Below are 14,246 nucleotides of genomic sequence, written 5' to 3'. Positions count from 1 at the left end.
GAATCACAAATATCTCTCATTAAAGGAGTTAATTGAGGATTAATTTAGTATTACAACTAAATAAATAGAGTTTCAAAATTCCAATGAATTCCTGGCAAAGCTAAGTAGAGAAGTTCTTATTGGATGAGATTGAAGAATATGTCTTGTTTCTAGGAACCATTATGATTATTCAGTATTTACCTGATATAATCATTATGATATGTTTTTCTTATAGAATAGGAGGACACACAAGCATGATTTTAAAATAAACCTCTATAGTACAGCTTATAAATAGCGCATGTGTTTTTTCCTTCAGATAAAATGGTATTATTCCTGAAAATATTGGTTGAGATTTAGCTATTGTAATTATTTTATAAAATGTTTATTAAAAATAGGTCTTCAAAGTTTATAATTAATCTTATATTTGTATTATAATAAAACTTTTTTTAAAAGGTAATTCATTTTTATAACATTCTCTTATTAAATATATAGAAAAAAATAATAATACAACTAAGACCCATGTTCCCATCATCCAGCTTATTGACTGATTTATTAACAAATGTGAATATTTATTTCTGTTTAAGATGAAAAGTGTCCAGAGTTAAAGCAGGAAATGGAAACGTTGCTCTCAGAGGCCATTCATCTCATTAAAAGTCTAGAAACTGACCGGGCAGACGCTGAAGAAGCTTTAAAACAACAGAGATCAAGAAAGAATATGATTAACATGAAAATTGACTCTTGGTCAGTCTGGAAACTTCAAGAACTCCCATTGGCTGTGCAGAAAGGTAATAATAGGGATTTTCATATTACTTTTTACTCTGTTGGGGGCACAGATAATTAATTACAGGTCTGTATATTTTAAAAAAATTGTCTTAGTGCCGTGGCTCATGCCTGTAATCCCACGCTTTGGGAGGCTGGGGATGCAGATCACTTGAGCCCAGGAGTTCGAGACCAGCCTAAGAAACGTGGTGAAAACCTGTCTCTACAAAAAATACAAAAATTAGCCAGGCGTGGTGGTGCTCGCCTGTAGTCTCAACTACTTGGGAGGCTGAGGTGGGAGGACTGATTGAGCCCAGGAGATTGAGGCTGCAGTGAGCCTCAGGTGATAGAGTGAGATCCTGTCTCAAAAAATAAATAAATATCACCTGTTTAGAGTGACCATATTATTTTGCATATAAACCAGCACTTTTGAAAGACGTTATCGAAGATAATGCTGGGTTCACAGATGCAAACTGTGAGACTGCACTGGACAAACCTGGACCTGATGTCCTTTGGGTCTGTTAGAAATCCAGTGGCATTTATGGTACCCACAGAGCATGCAAACATTTGGCATATATCCCATAATGACTACAGTATTTGAATTTCTAGAACTTTAGGAATTTAAAGTGATTGCCAGTTGGTGTCATTAACCACATTTTTAGGTCTAGGAAAATTGAAAGAGTTTTAAGTGATATTTTAGGCACTAAATGCATATGCTTTTGAGAATTTAATAGTAAATTTGCCTTGGGAACTTCTAGCAGGTATCAAAACCTAAAATGTTTCTAAGAGTCATGCAGGTAACAAGTGTTTTACCTTTAATGAAAGGTAAAAAAGAAAATTCTTTTAGCTCACAGAGTGAGGGACCTATGGTGAAGGATTAAAGAATCTAAAGGTATTGGATTTTGTTTGCTTGTTTGTTCTACAAACCCGGTACCTATGAAAACATGCCTGACTTCCTGATTCTGCCTGAAGCTGAAAGATTTTTACTCTCTCATAGGATAAAAATTTTAATTCAGGATGCACATGTTTTGTAAGAGCTTTTTTATTAATATTAGGGTGCCCATATATCATCTATCATTTAAACCAAGAAATCTTTGAGAGAAAAAAGGGACATTATTAGTTATTACCCAGACCAACAGCCATTAATTCAAATTATAGGTCATAGTGTACTCATATTTAGACTTTTGTTATAATTTTATGTCTTCTAAAGCTGTAGTTACCAAAGTAGGGTGTATGAATTCCAGAGAGTTGCAAGAAAAGATTAGAACTTTTATATATATTTGTAAATTTTATCATTTTTGAAATTTTCTTTTTGAATAGAATTTGTACTGTGTATGCTCCACTAATATAGTAGATTTATATAATTTATAAATATATATATGTGTGTGTGTGTGTGTGTGTGTGTGTGTGTGTGTGTGCTTTAGAGGCAATGAGGCTACCATAGGGTCAGAAAAGACACCCTGGGAAATTCTGGATCCCAGTAGATTCTTGATAGACTCTGTTCGCAACAACAGGAGTCATGCACAATTTTCCTAATTGTTTGGGAGGTTCTTCCCTGTTAGTAGTAGTAGAAAAAATATGGAGGGAAGGTTTTATTTAATTGTTTGCTGATAAATTTACATATAATCTCATATACCCTTTGTAATAGTGCTTAGGTATTGTAGTTTTAGGAGTTCTAGAAATTGAGATACATATGTGCACATTATAGGTACTTAATAAATACGTTTTGAACTATGGAATAAATATTTGTTATGGGTGACAACTTATTGTTGGGTTACCTTTTAATCAATACAAGATCTACTTAGAAAACAGATTTATGTTCGTCTGCTTTATTTTACGTAAGTAGCCACTATATGCAATGAAATTTAAATTCATTATTGTTATGTATTTTTTAAAGTTAATAGTTTTCTCTTTGAAACATATTCCTTTCAGGTAATGTGTTCTCGGGAATCTTCTGCCCTTATATTATTTATGTAGAATATAATCTCTAAATCTTATGAATTTGTTTACAAAGTATAGAGTCATATTTTTATAGTCTTTAGATTCTCAAAAGTATATAGCATGTAAGACAGGAAAAAATTTTAATCTCCTTAACAAACAATGTTAAGTATTATATTTGTTATAAATTTAGATACTTTTCAAAAATAAAATTAAGGAAACTCACTTCTTTCTAGATATTTTCTGGTCAGTCTTCCAGATTTATCTTTCCCCTCAACTCCCCAATCACACTTAGATTTTTTGTTTTGTGGGCCAGGAGGCTGATTCATAGTGGACTACATCAAAGATTTTGTTTGCATTCTGTCTTCCTGTTGGGCTCAACCAATGGGAATCTGTGGCAAGAGACCATGGGGAGATAATGGAGATGGGTGAGGCAGGGGAATTTATAGCACTGACTGCCCCACTCTCCATCTGGTCACTTTAAGCTGACTGCATGCCTCTCCTGAAAATGACAGCCCTTGCCATCCAACGTGTAGCCAATTAACTAGCAAATGCTTTTTGTTTTTCCTATCAAAAAAGATAACTAGAAATAAGCTTACCATCATGAATTTGGTAGTATATGATCCTACAAATTAAAAGTTGGATATGCATAGCAGTTTTCCCTTGCAAAATAAAAGAGTACCTATATTATATTATACCCAAACATTATCTGAAGACACAAGTAAACTTGTGACTCAGGCTCCTCGGGTATTCCCATTGTACCTGCTTCTATATATTACCTGTCTTTCCCATAATCTACACTATGGCTCCATGGGTATTTTCCTATAATGATCTGATGAAAGAGGAAAAAAAAATCACAGCTCTGGTTTCTGAATGAATTTGAATAGTATGTAGACATAATTTGGAGAATTATTGAATTCCAGTCACATGATGGGAAGGGTGAAAGCTTATCACCCCAGGGGGTGAGACAGAAAGGGTGTAATCAGAAAGGACAGATTACAAAGATAATTATGTCCCATATATATGCTCACCAGAATGCCACTGCTATGGAAGAAGGTCTCAGTAATTAATGGAATGTTAAATCTTCCATTTTGTTTTGAATTGTTTTGTCTTTGTTAATTATTCAGTTATTCAGTTATTACTACAATTGTGCTTTGTAACAACCACCTTGGAACTCAGTGGCTTACAACAATAAGCATTTTCTTATTTGCTGATGGCTCTGTGAGTTGGCTAGGGAAGCTCTTCTTCAGGCCGCAGATCCAATTGCGCTGGCTCAAGGCTGTATGTTGGGTTCAGGTCAGCTTCATGTCTCTCTCATCCTCTTTGGCTAGCACCTTCCCAGGAGTATGGTTTTCATGTGGCAAATGGCAAGAATACAAAAGGGTGAATAGAAACGTAGGATGCTGCTCAAAGTGTCAGCTTGGAACTGGCATACCTTCACTTCTCACATCCATTTGGAGATACAATTCCAGTTGAGATTGGGTGGGGACACAGCCCAAATAAGTATCACATCCAAAACAAGAATCTATATGATAAGAAATTATCTCTATCCCAAGGGAGAGGGTAGTGAACAACATATCTATCATATCTTGTTTCTTATATATATCATATCTTGTTTCTTATAACTATTCCTGATATTCTATGGTTTCAACATATTTCATAGTAATCTCATCTTCAATTGTTAATTATTTATTCTGTAGAAGTCCAATAAGCCTTGATTACTTTTTGCCTCTACTAGAATCCTAGGAGTTTCACTGGTTCTAGATCAGTTATCTTACTCATTTCTTAGCTGAATTTTGATCTCTAAACCTTCTTAAGTTTCAAGTTAGAGTTTTTTATTTCCTTGAAGTCATTATTTTTCTACCCAGGGTCATTTACTGAGTTTTTTTTAATCCATGCCAAACTGTTTAAGCCCAAAGTTGTCAGTAAATTTTTAATAGGTAAATCAATTTGTTTCCTAGTTTTAGGTCTGTATCAGTTTGTTTTCATACTGCTGATAAAGACATACCTGAGACTGGGAAGAAAAAGAGGTTGAATTGGACTTCACAGTTCTACATGGCCAGGGAGAACTCAGAAAATCACAGCAGGAGGCTAAAGGCACTTCTTACATGGTGGTGGCAAGAGAAAAATGAGGAAGAAGTAAAAGTGGAAAAACCCCTGATAAACCCATCAGATCTCATGAGACTTATTCACTAACATGAGAATAACATGAGAAAGACTGGACCATGTGATTAAATCACCTCCCCTTGGGTCCCTCCCACAACATGTCAGAATTCTGGGAGTTACAATTCAAGTTGAGACTTGAATGGAGACACAGCCAAACTATATCATTCTACTGGCCCCTCCAAATTTCATGCCCTCATATTTCAAAACCAATCATGCCTTCCCAACTGTCCCCCAAGTCTTAACTCATTTCAGCATTAACCCAAAAGTCCATAGTTCAAAGTCTCATCTGAGACAAGGCAAGTCCCTTCTGCCTATGAGCTTGTAAAATCAAAAGCAAGCTAGTTACTTCCTAGGTACAATGGAGGTATGGGTATTGGGTAAATACAGTTGTTCCAAATGTGAGAGATTGGCCAAAACAAAAGGGTTACAGGGCCCATGCAAGTCCAAAATCCAATGGGGTAGCCAAATTTTAAGGCTCCAAAATGATCTCCTTTGACTCCAGGTCACGCTGATGTAAGAGGTAGGTTCCCACAGTCTTAGGCAGCTCCACCCCTGTGGCTTTGCAGGGTACAGCCTCCCTCATGACTGCTTTCATGGGCTAGTGTTGAGTGTCTGTGGCTTTTCTAGGCACATGTGCAAGCTGTGGGTGGATCTACCATTCTGGACTCTGGAGGATGGTGGCCCTCTTCTCACAGCTCCACTGGGCAGTGCCCCAGTAGGGACTCTGTTGGGGGCTCCAACTCCACATTTCCCTTCCTCAGCACCCTAGCAGAGATTCTTTATGAGGGCCCCACCCTTACAGCAAACTTTTGCCTGGACGTCCAGGCATTTCCATACATCTGAAATTTAGGCGGAGGTTCTCAAACCTCATTTCTTGACTTCTGTGCACTCACAGGCTCAACACCATGTGGAAGCTGCCAAGGCTTGGGGCTTCCACCCTCTGAAGCCACAACCCGAGCTCTATGTTGGCCTCTTTCAGCCATAGCTGGAGTGGCTGTGACATAGGGCACCAACTCCCTAGGCTGCACACAGCATGGGGACCCTGGGCCTGGCCCACAGAACCACTTTTTCTTCCTGGGCCTCCAGGCTTGTGATGGGAGGGTCTGCCATGAAGGTGTCTGACATGGCTGGAGACATTTTCCCCATGGTCTTGGGGATTAACATTAGGCTTCTTACTACTTATGCAAATTTCTGCAGCCAGCTTGAATTTATCCTCAAAAAATGGGTTTTTCTTTTCTATTGAATCATCAGGCTGCAAATTTTCTGAACTTTTATGCTGTTTCCCTTTTAAAATGGAATGCTTTTAAAAGCACCCAAGTCACCTCTTGAATGCTTCACTGCTTAGAGTTTCTTCCACCAGATATCCTACATCATCTCTCTCAAGTTCAAAGTTCCATATATCTCTGGGGCAGGGGCAAAATGCCACCAGTCTCTTTGCTAAAACATAACAAGAGTCACCTTTGCTCAAGTTCCCAACAAGTTTCTTATCTCTGTCTGAGACCACCTCATCCTGGACCTTATTGTTAATATCACTATCAGCATTTTTGTCAAAGCCATTCAGCAAGTCTCTAGGGGGTTCCAAACTTTCCCACATTTTCCTATCTTCTTCTGAGCCCTCCAAACTGTTCCAACCTCTGCCTGTTACCAAGTTCCAAAGTCACTTCCACATTTTGGGGTATCTTTTCAGCACACCCCACTCCTGGTACCAATTTACTGTATTAGTTCATTTTCACACTGCTGATAAAGACATACCCGAGACTAGGAAGAAAGAGAGGTTTAATGGAGTTACAGTCCCATATGGCTGGGGAGGCCTCAGAATTATGACCAGTGGTGAACGGCACTTCTTACTTGGCAGTGGCAAGAGAAAAATGAGGAAGAAGCAATAACAGAAACCCCTGATAGACCCATCAGATCTCATGAAACTTATTCATTATCACAAGAATAGCATGGGAAAGACACCCCCCGCCACCGCCGATTCAGTTACCTCCCCCTGGGTCCCTTCCACAACATGTGGGAATTCTGGGAGATACAATTCAAGTTGAGATTTGGGTGGGGACACAGCCAAAACATATCAAGGTCTCTCTTCCATTTTCTGTTGCTGCTTGAGTCATTTTCAGTAATTTATATCTTCTGAAGAATTTGTCCATTTTATTGTAGTTATCTAGTTTGCTGGCCTAAATGTTTTCATGAAATTCTCTTATAATTAATTTCTGTAATAGTAGTAGTGATGGTATCTTTTTCATTCCTAACTTTGGTAATTTGTGCCTTGTGTCTTTATTTCGTGGTCATTCAAGCAAAAGATTTGTCAATTTTGTTTATCTTTTTAAAAAGTCCACTTTTGCTCCCTTTATTGATTACTATGTTTCAGCTTTTATACCATTGAATTTTTTCCTCTGATTTCCCATATCTTATTTGCTTTGGGAATAATTTAAACCTCTATATTTCTCTTTTTATAAATTAGACGCTTTGATTATTTACTTGATGCCATTTTTATTTTCTAGAATTATCAGTTAAAAGCTGTAAATTTTCTTCTCAGAATGTCATTAGTTGCATTTTATAAATGCTCATATGCCATGAGTTCATTATTATTTACTTCAAAATATCTTTTCAAATATCCCTGTGATTTCTTATGGAATCTATTTATTTAGAAGTTGCTGGTTAATTTGCATTTATTTTGAAATTTTCATGAAAACTTCTGTTATGGCTAATTTAATTATATTGTACTAGGAAATTTTATTTATTTATTTATTTTATTAGGTTTTTGGGGAACAGGTGGTGTTGGGTTACATGAATAAGTTCTTTAGTGGTGATTTCTGAGATTTTGGTGCACTTATCACCCGAGTGATAAGTGTACACTTATCACTGTACATTGTGTACACAATGTGTAGTCTTTTACCCCTTGCAACCCCCAAAACTTGCTCCAAGTCCCCAAAGTCCAACAAATCATTCTTATGTCTTTGAGTCCTCATATCTTAGCCCCCACTTATGAGTGAGAACATATGATATTTGGTTTTCTATTCCTGGGTTACTTCACTTAGAATAATAGTCAGCAATTCCACTCAGGTTGCTGTGAATGCCATTATTTTATTCCTTTGTATGGCTGAGTAGTATTCCATGGTATATGTACCACATTTTCTTTATTCACTAAGTGATTAATGGGCATTTGGGCTGGTTCCATATTTTTGCATTGCAAATTTTGTTGCTATAAACATGCATTTGCAAGTATCTTTTTCATATACTTCTTTTCCTCTGGGTAGATACCTAGTAATGGGATTGCTGGATCAAATGAGAGATCTACTTTTAGTTCTTTAAGCAATCTCCACACTGTTTTCCCTAGTAGCTGAATTAGTTTACATTCTCACCAGCAGTGTAAAAGTGTTTCCTTTTCACTGCATCCATGCCAACATCTATAATGTTTTTCATTTTTTTATTATGGACATACTTGCAGGAGTTAGGTGGTATCACATTGTGGTTTTGATTTGCATTTCCCTGATAATTAGTGATGTTGAACATTTTTCCATATGTTTGTTGGCCATTTGCATATCTTCTTTTGAGAATTATCTACTCATATCCTTAGCCCATTTTTTGATGGGATTATTTGATTTTTTCTGGCTGATTTGAGTTCTTTGTAGATTTTGGATTAGTCCTTTTTTCAACGTATAGTTCATGAAAATTTTCTCCCACTCTGTGGGTTGTCTGTTACCTCTGATTATTTCTTTTGCTGAGCAGAAGCTTTTTTAGTTTAATTAAGTCCCATCTATTCATCTTTGTTTTTGTTGCGTTTGCTTTTGGGTTCCTGGTCATGAAGTCTTTGCCTAAGGCATTGTCTACAAGAGTTTTTCTAGTGTTATCTTCTAGAATCTTTATGATTTCAAGTATTAGATCTAAGTCTTTGATCCATTTTGAGTTGATTTTTGTATAAGGCAAGAGATGAGCATCTAGTTTCATTCTTCTACATGTGGCTTGCCAATTATCCTAGCACCATTTGTTGAATAGGGTGTCCTTTCCTCACTTTATGTTGTTTTGTTTGCTTTGTTGAAGATCAGTTGGCTGTATTTGGCTTATTTCTGGGTTCTCTATTCTGTTCCATTGGTCTACGTGCCCATTTTTATACCAATACCATGTTGTGTTGAAATTGTGCTGAACAGAGAAAAGTTGAAAGCATTCTTCCTGAGAACTGGAGCAAGACAAGGATGCCCACTTTCACCACTTTTATTCAACATAGTACTGGAAGTCCTAGCCAGAGCAATCAGACAAGAGAAAGAAATAAAGGGTATCCAAATGGGTAAAGAGGAAGTCAAACTGCTGCTGTTTGCTGATGACATGAGCGTATACATAGAAAACCTTAAAAGACTCATCCAAAAAGCTCCTAGAACTGGTAAATTAATTCAGCAGAGTTTCAGGATAATAATTTTGTGTACAAAAATTAATGTACACAAATCAATAGCTCTGGTCTACACCAACAGCATCCAAACTGAGAAATTAGGAACTCAACTCCTTTCACGATAGCTGCAAAAAAAAAAAAAAAAAAAAAAAAAAGCTTAGGAATGTACCTAAGGATGTGAAAGACCTCTGCAAGGAAAACTACATAACACTGCTGAAAGAAATCTTAGACTACACAAACAAATGGAAACACCTCCCATGCTCATGGATGGATAGAATCAACATTGTGAAAATGACCATATGGCCAAAAGCAACATACAAATTCAATGCAATTCCTATCAAAATGCTACCACCATTCTTCACAGAACTAGAAAAAAGCAATCCTAAAATTCATGTGGAACCAAAAAAAAGAGTCTGCATAGCCAAAGCAAGACTAAGCAAAAAGAACAAATCTGGAGGCATCATATTACCCAACTTCAAACTATACTATAAGGCCATAGAAACATTTTTTTAATGTTTAATTTGTATTTAAAGTATTTATAGTTTATAAATTTCCTAAAATTTTATCTGTCTGGGAGAATGTTCTGTTTAGTTCAAATTAATATATACTCTGCTGTTGTTGGATAGACTATCTATAAATATCAGGTCAATTTGATTGATAGTGCTGTTCAAGTGTTTTATCTCCTTAAGAATTTTCTGCCCAGCACTTTGGGAGGCCGAGGCGGGCGGATCACGAGGTCAGGAGATCGAGACCATCCTAGCTAACACGGTGAAACCCCGTTTCTACTAAAAATAGAAAAAATTAGCCAGGCATGGTGGCGGGCGCCTGTAGTCCCAGCTACTCGGGAGGCTGAGGCAGGAGAATGGCGTGAACCCAGGAGGCGGAGCTTGCAGTGAGCTGAGATCGGGCCACTGCACTCCAGCCTGGGCGAAAGAGCAAGACTCCGTCTCAAAAAAAAAAAAAAAAAAAAAAAGAATTTTCTGTCTAGTTATTCATTGAGTTTTGAGAATAGGGTGTTCATTTTACCTATTAATTCAGAAAATAAACCAGTAATATCAAAGTTATAATTTCAATTGTCAGATTTGCTCATGTAGTTTAGTTCTTCAAATCATTTAAAATACGCTGACAAGTTGTCAAGAACATAAGAAATGTAGCATGGCCAAAATTTAAGTTTGGAATGGAAATTTCTGGAAATAAATAGACATCAGTGTTAGATTTAGCCCTGGGGGAATCCTTGAAACCCTGATGTCCTTGAGTTGCCATTTTGATATATGTGTAGGGTACAGGATACTGGAAATAAAGCTTAAGTCTCACCCAGAGTGACAAGTCTAATTAGAGATCAGGACGTAAAAATGAGAATCCAAAGGTCTACTAATCCTCGGCCTAAGAGTGAACCATGAATAAACCTGTGGCTCAGATTGAGCAGCCAAGAAACTTGTTTGTTTCTCTTATACAATGGAAGAAAACAATGCTTCCTGAACATTTGTAATGTACTAATCTCAAATAGATTTTTGATCCCCCACTGCCTGCTCTCTGTGTGCTTAAAAACTGTTAAGTGGAGAATGTCATTTAAATGTTCTGTACGTTAGTAGTAAAGTCAGGCAACTGACAGGATCAAAGGCAAATTTGCTCTATAAGACTAAAATTTCAACCCAGGCACGAAAAATTTATCTCAGATAATGTTCCAAGAAAAGAAGTAGCTCAATATTAAATATCATAAAACACATGAAGATACAGGTTCAATGGGTATGAATCAGTAGAAGCAGACCACATAATTTTACTCAAAATGTGTCAGATATAGGATTATATCTGAGATTATAAAATAAGTGTTTGATACATTTCAAGAAATGAAAAGGTTTAAAAATAAAAGCAAGGACAAGAAACTTTTTTAAAGAAAGCAAAATATACAAATGAAAAACTATGAGAAATGAAAAATATATTACATAAAATTAATTTAATAATTGGTTAAATTGTTTATTAGACTCAGAGAGAAGTAATAGTTAACTGTAAAACTTGAAGAACTTGCATGGAATGCATCACAGCAAGACAAGGAGAGAAAAATATAAATAAAATATTTAAAACATGGCATATAGAATGAGAGGGCATCATGAATATTTAATAGAAGATCCTCATGGAAGTAATAATGGCAATATTTAACAACATAATGTCTGACTCTTTAGAACAAAAATCTAACTGTCTAATTGGTGAGGGTAAAAAACATAAAAAAAGATATTATCAAACATTGCATATATCAGAAAATAAAAAACATTTAGAAGTATTTCATTTAAAAATTCATTAAAAGTATCATTACATGTATGGGAAAAATCCAAGTCATTAAAGAGAAATCAGTAGCTTTTGTTATATCAAAAAGAGGGACTTAATTAATTATCAAAGTGTATGAGTTTAGAAGTTAGGGAAAAAAGCAAAATAAATACAAAGAAAAAAGGAGAAACCCAACAACAAAATGGTAAAATAATAAAAATACGTAATGCAGAAGAGATGCAAAGCTGAAGTTGGCTCAGTAGAAAGAGCATAATGTAAAACCAATGGCAAAATTAACAAAAAACACAGTGAGAATGTATAACTGATTCAGATTAGGAATGAAAATACATAGGGATATAGCAATGATTAATAGTGATGACGACATTAAGAACAAATTTCTTTGAATATTGTTGAAACTTTGACAAACTAAATAAATTTACAGAGAAAAATAGCTTGCTGAATAGATAATCAAAATATTCATATAGTCATTAAAGGAATGATTTTGACCCAGTAACTAAAAATCCTTCCTCACAAAATAAATAAATATATACATAGGGCCGTGGGGCTTAATATGCAATTTCAAACTTCCACAACATCTTAGAGAAAAGAAATCAAAAGAAACTACAGCTTATATAAGAAGCTATCATAAATTATAAATCAAAATTAAATGATCACAGCACAACTATAGAAAAATACAGGCCAAAATTACAAGTATAAATGCAGAAAATCCCAAGTAAAAACATCAGCAAATTCCATCAAGAAATTTATTTTAAAAAGATAAAAAAGAAAATAAACTAGCCCATCTAATTTTATTCCAAGAATGCAAGATTCAGTTAATGCCAGAAACTTAAAATAATGAGAAAATCTTTCAATGGTTTTTTTCTAAAATTGTCCTTCTCTGTTCATTGGGATTTAATTAAATTTATACATTAATATAAGGAAATTCCTGTGCTTAAAATTTCAAATATTTTTATACAGAAAAAATAATTTTATTCATTTATTCAAATTCACTTTTGTGTTGTTTGATAGCATGCTGTCACTTTCCCCTTACAGACCTTACCCAGTTCATGTTAGGTTTATTAATAGATTTATGTAGTTTATTTTATGTTTTAGTTTTGCTATTGTGAGATATTCTGTTTTCAACATATTTATATATAGGTAAGCATTTTTTATGTTACTTTTACATGAACTATCTTATTTGTAATAATTTTCATTTCACTATTTCATGTGTTTTTCTATAAGAAAATAATAATCACTTTTGCCTTTTTCGTTCTGATATTTGTAAGTCTTATTTCATCATTTTCCTTCTAGGTGGTTTTGGAAGGCCTCTACTCTTGCAGTTCTCACTTTGAAGCAGTTACATAGAGTACTTTATAGAACGGTCAGAATATACATTGACCATACAACATAAACAGGATTTGTACTAAAATAACTATTATCTTATGAAACATATATTTTAATCATTTTGATGATGAATTAAGAAAGTAATATATTTTATAGTACCTTTTATTTTAGAGGTAGTAAGATTTGGCCGGGTGCGGTGGCTCATGCCTGTAATCCCAGGACTTTGGGACGCCGAGGCAGGTGGACCACCTGAGGTCGCGAGTTTGAGACCAGCCCGACCAACATGGAGAAACCCCATCTCTACTAAAAATACAAAATTAGCCAGACATGGTGGCACATGCCTGTAATCCCAACTGCTTGGGAGGCAGAGGCAGAATTGCTTGAACCTGGGAGGCGGAGGTTGCAGTAAGCCAAGATCGTGCCATTGCACTCCAACCTGGGCAACAAGAGCGAAACTCCATCTCGGAAAAAAAAAAAAAAAAAAAAAAAAAAAAGTAGTAAGATTCACAAATAAGGAATTTCTGAAATTAAAATGTTTTATATTTATGTATTATCAAATATTTCCTCCAATCAGATTTTCTTTTGTTCTTATCCTTCTATATCTAGAACATGAGGCCTCTTTGAGTGATGTTATAGAATTACAATGGCATCTTGAAGATAAAGCTAATCAACTACAACATTTTGAAAAACAAAAGACAGAGTTAGAAGAAGCAAATGCAAAGATTCAAGCAGACATAGACTACATGAATGAACATGGCCCTCTACTGGACTCTAAGCAGAATCAGGAACTTCAAGATCTGAAGAACCATTATAAAAAAAAAATGGAGGTAAATAAACGAATGCATGAGCATTTCATAAATTATTACTTAGTTATGCAAAAACTTTTCAACCATAAGAAATTAACACAGCTTTAAAGGTTTTTTTTTTTCTTAAAATTGACCTGCTCTTTATCTCTACACATTACCAACTGTTGGTATTCATTTTAACTATGTCTTCTTTTCTTACCATTATATTTAAGATTATTAAGCATATTTAGTCAAACTTCTAGTAAAATTTTGGTCATTTAAAATAGCCAGGTAAGGCCGGGTGTGGTGGCTCATGCTTGTAATACCAGCACTTCGGGTGGTAAGCTGAGGTGGGTGCATCGCTTAAGCCCAGGAGCTAGAGATGAGCCAGAGTAACGTGGTGAAACCCCATGTCTACTAAACATACAAAAATTAGCCAGATGTGGTGGCTTGTGCCTGTAGTATCCTCTACTTGGGAGGCTGAGGTGGGAGGCTTGCTTGACCCTTTGAGGTTGAGGCTGATGTGTGAGGATTGCTTGACCCCTGGAGGTTGAGGTTGCAGTGATCCATGACTGTGCCACTGCAATCCAGCCTGGATGACAGAGTGAGACCCTGTCTCAAAGCAAAGC

The 14,246-nt window shown here is 35.7% G+C and overlaps 1 protein-coding gene across 3 annotated transcripts in view; it reads left to right on the top strand.

The window, feature by feature from the left end:
- Positions 1-14,246, top strand: part of CCDC178 (coiled-coil domain containing 178) — a 503,460-nt gene that overhangs the window by 94,184 nt on the left and 395,030 nt on the right. For all 3 annotated transcript variants that reach the window (XM_034943399.2, XM_057300489.1, XM_055102765.1), the window contains exons 9-10: positions 564-764; positions 13,439-13,659. In XM_034943399.2, coding sequence (XP_034799290.1) covers positions 564-764; positions 13,439-13,659 — 422 coding nt within the window. The remainder of the gene's footprint in view (positions 1-563; positions 765-13,438; positions 13,660-14,246) is intronic.

The sequence above is a fragment of the Pan paniscus genome, chromosome 17 (assembly GCF_029289425.2).
Source record: "Pan paniscus chromosome 17, NHGRI_mPanPan1-v2.0_pri, whole genome shotgun sequence".
Lineage (NCBI taxonomy): Eukaryota > Metazoa > Chordata > Mammalia > Primates > Hominidae > Pan > Pan paniscus.
The sequence above is the reverse complement of the archived record's forward strand: the minus strand, read 5'-3'. Positions and strand labels throughout refer to the sequence as shown.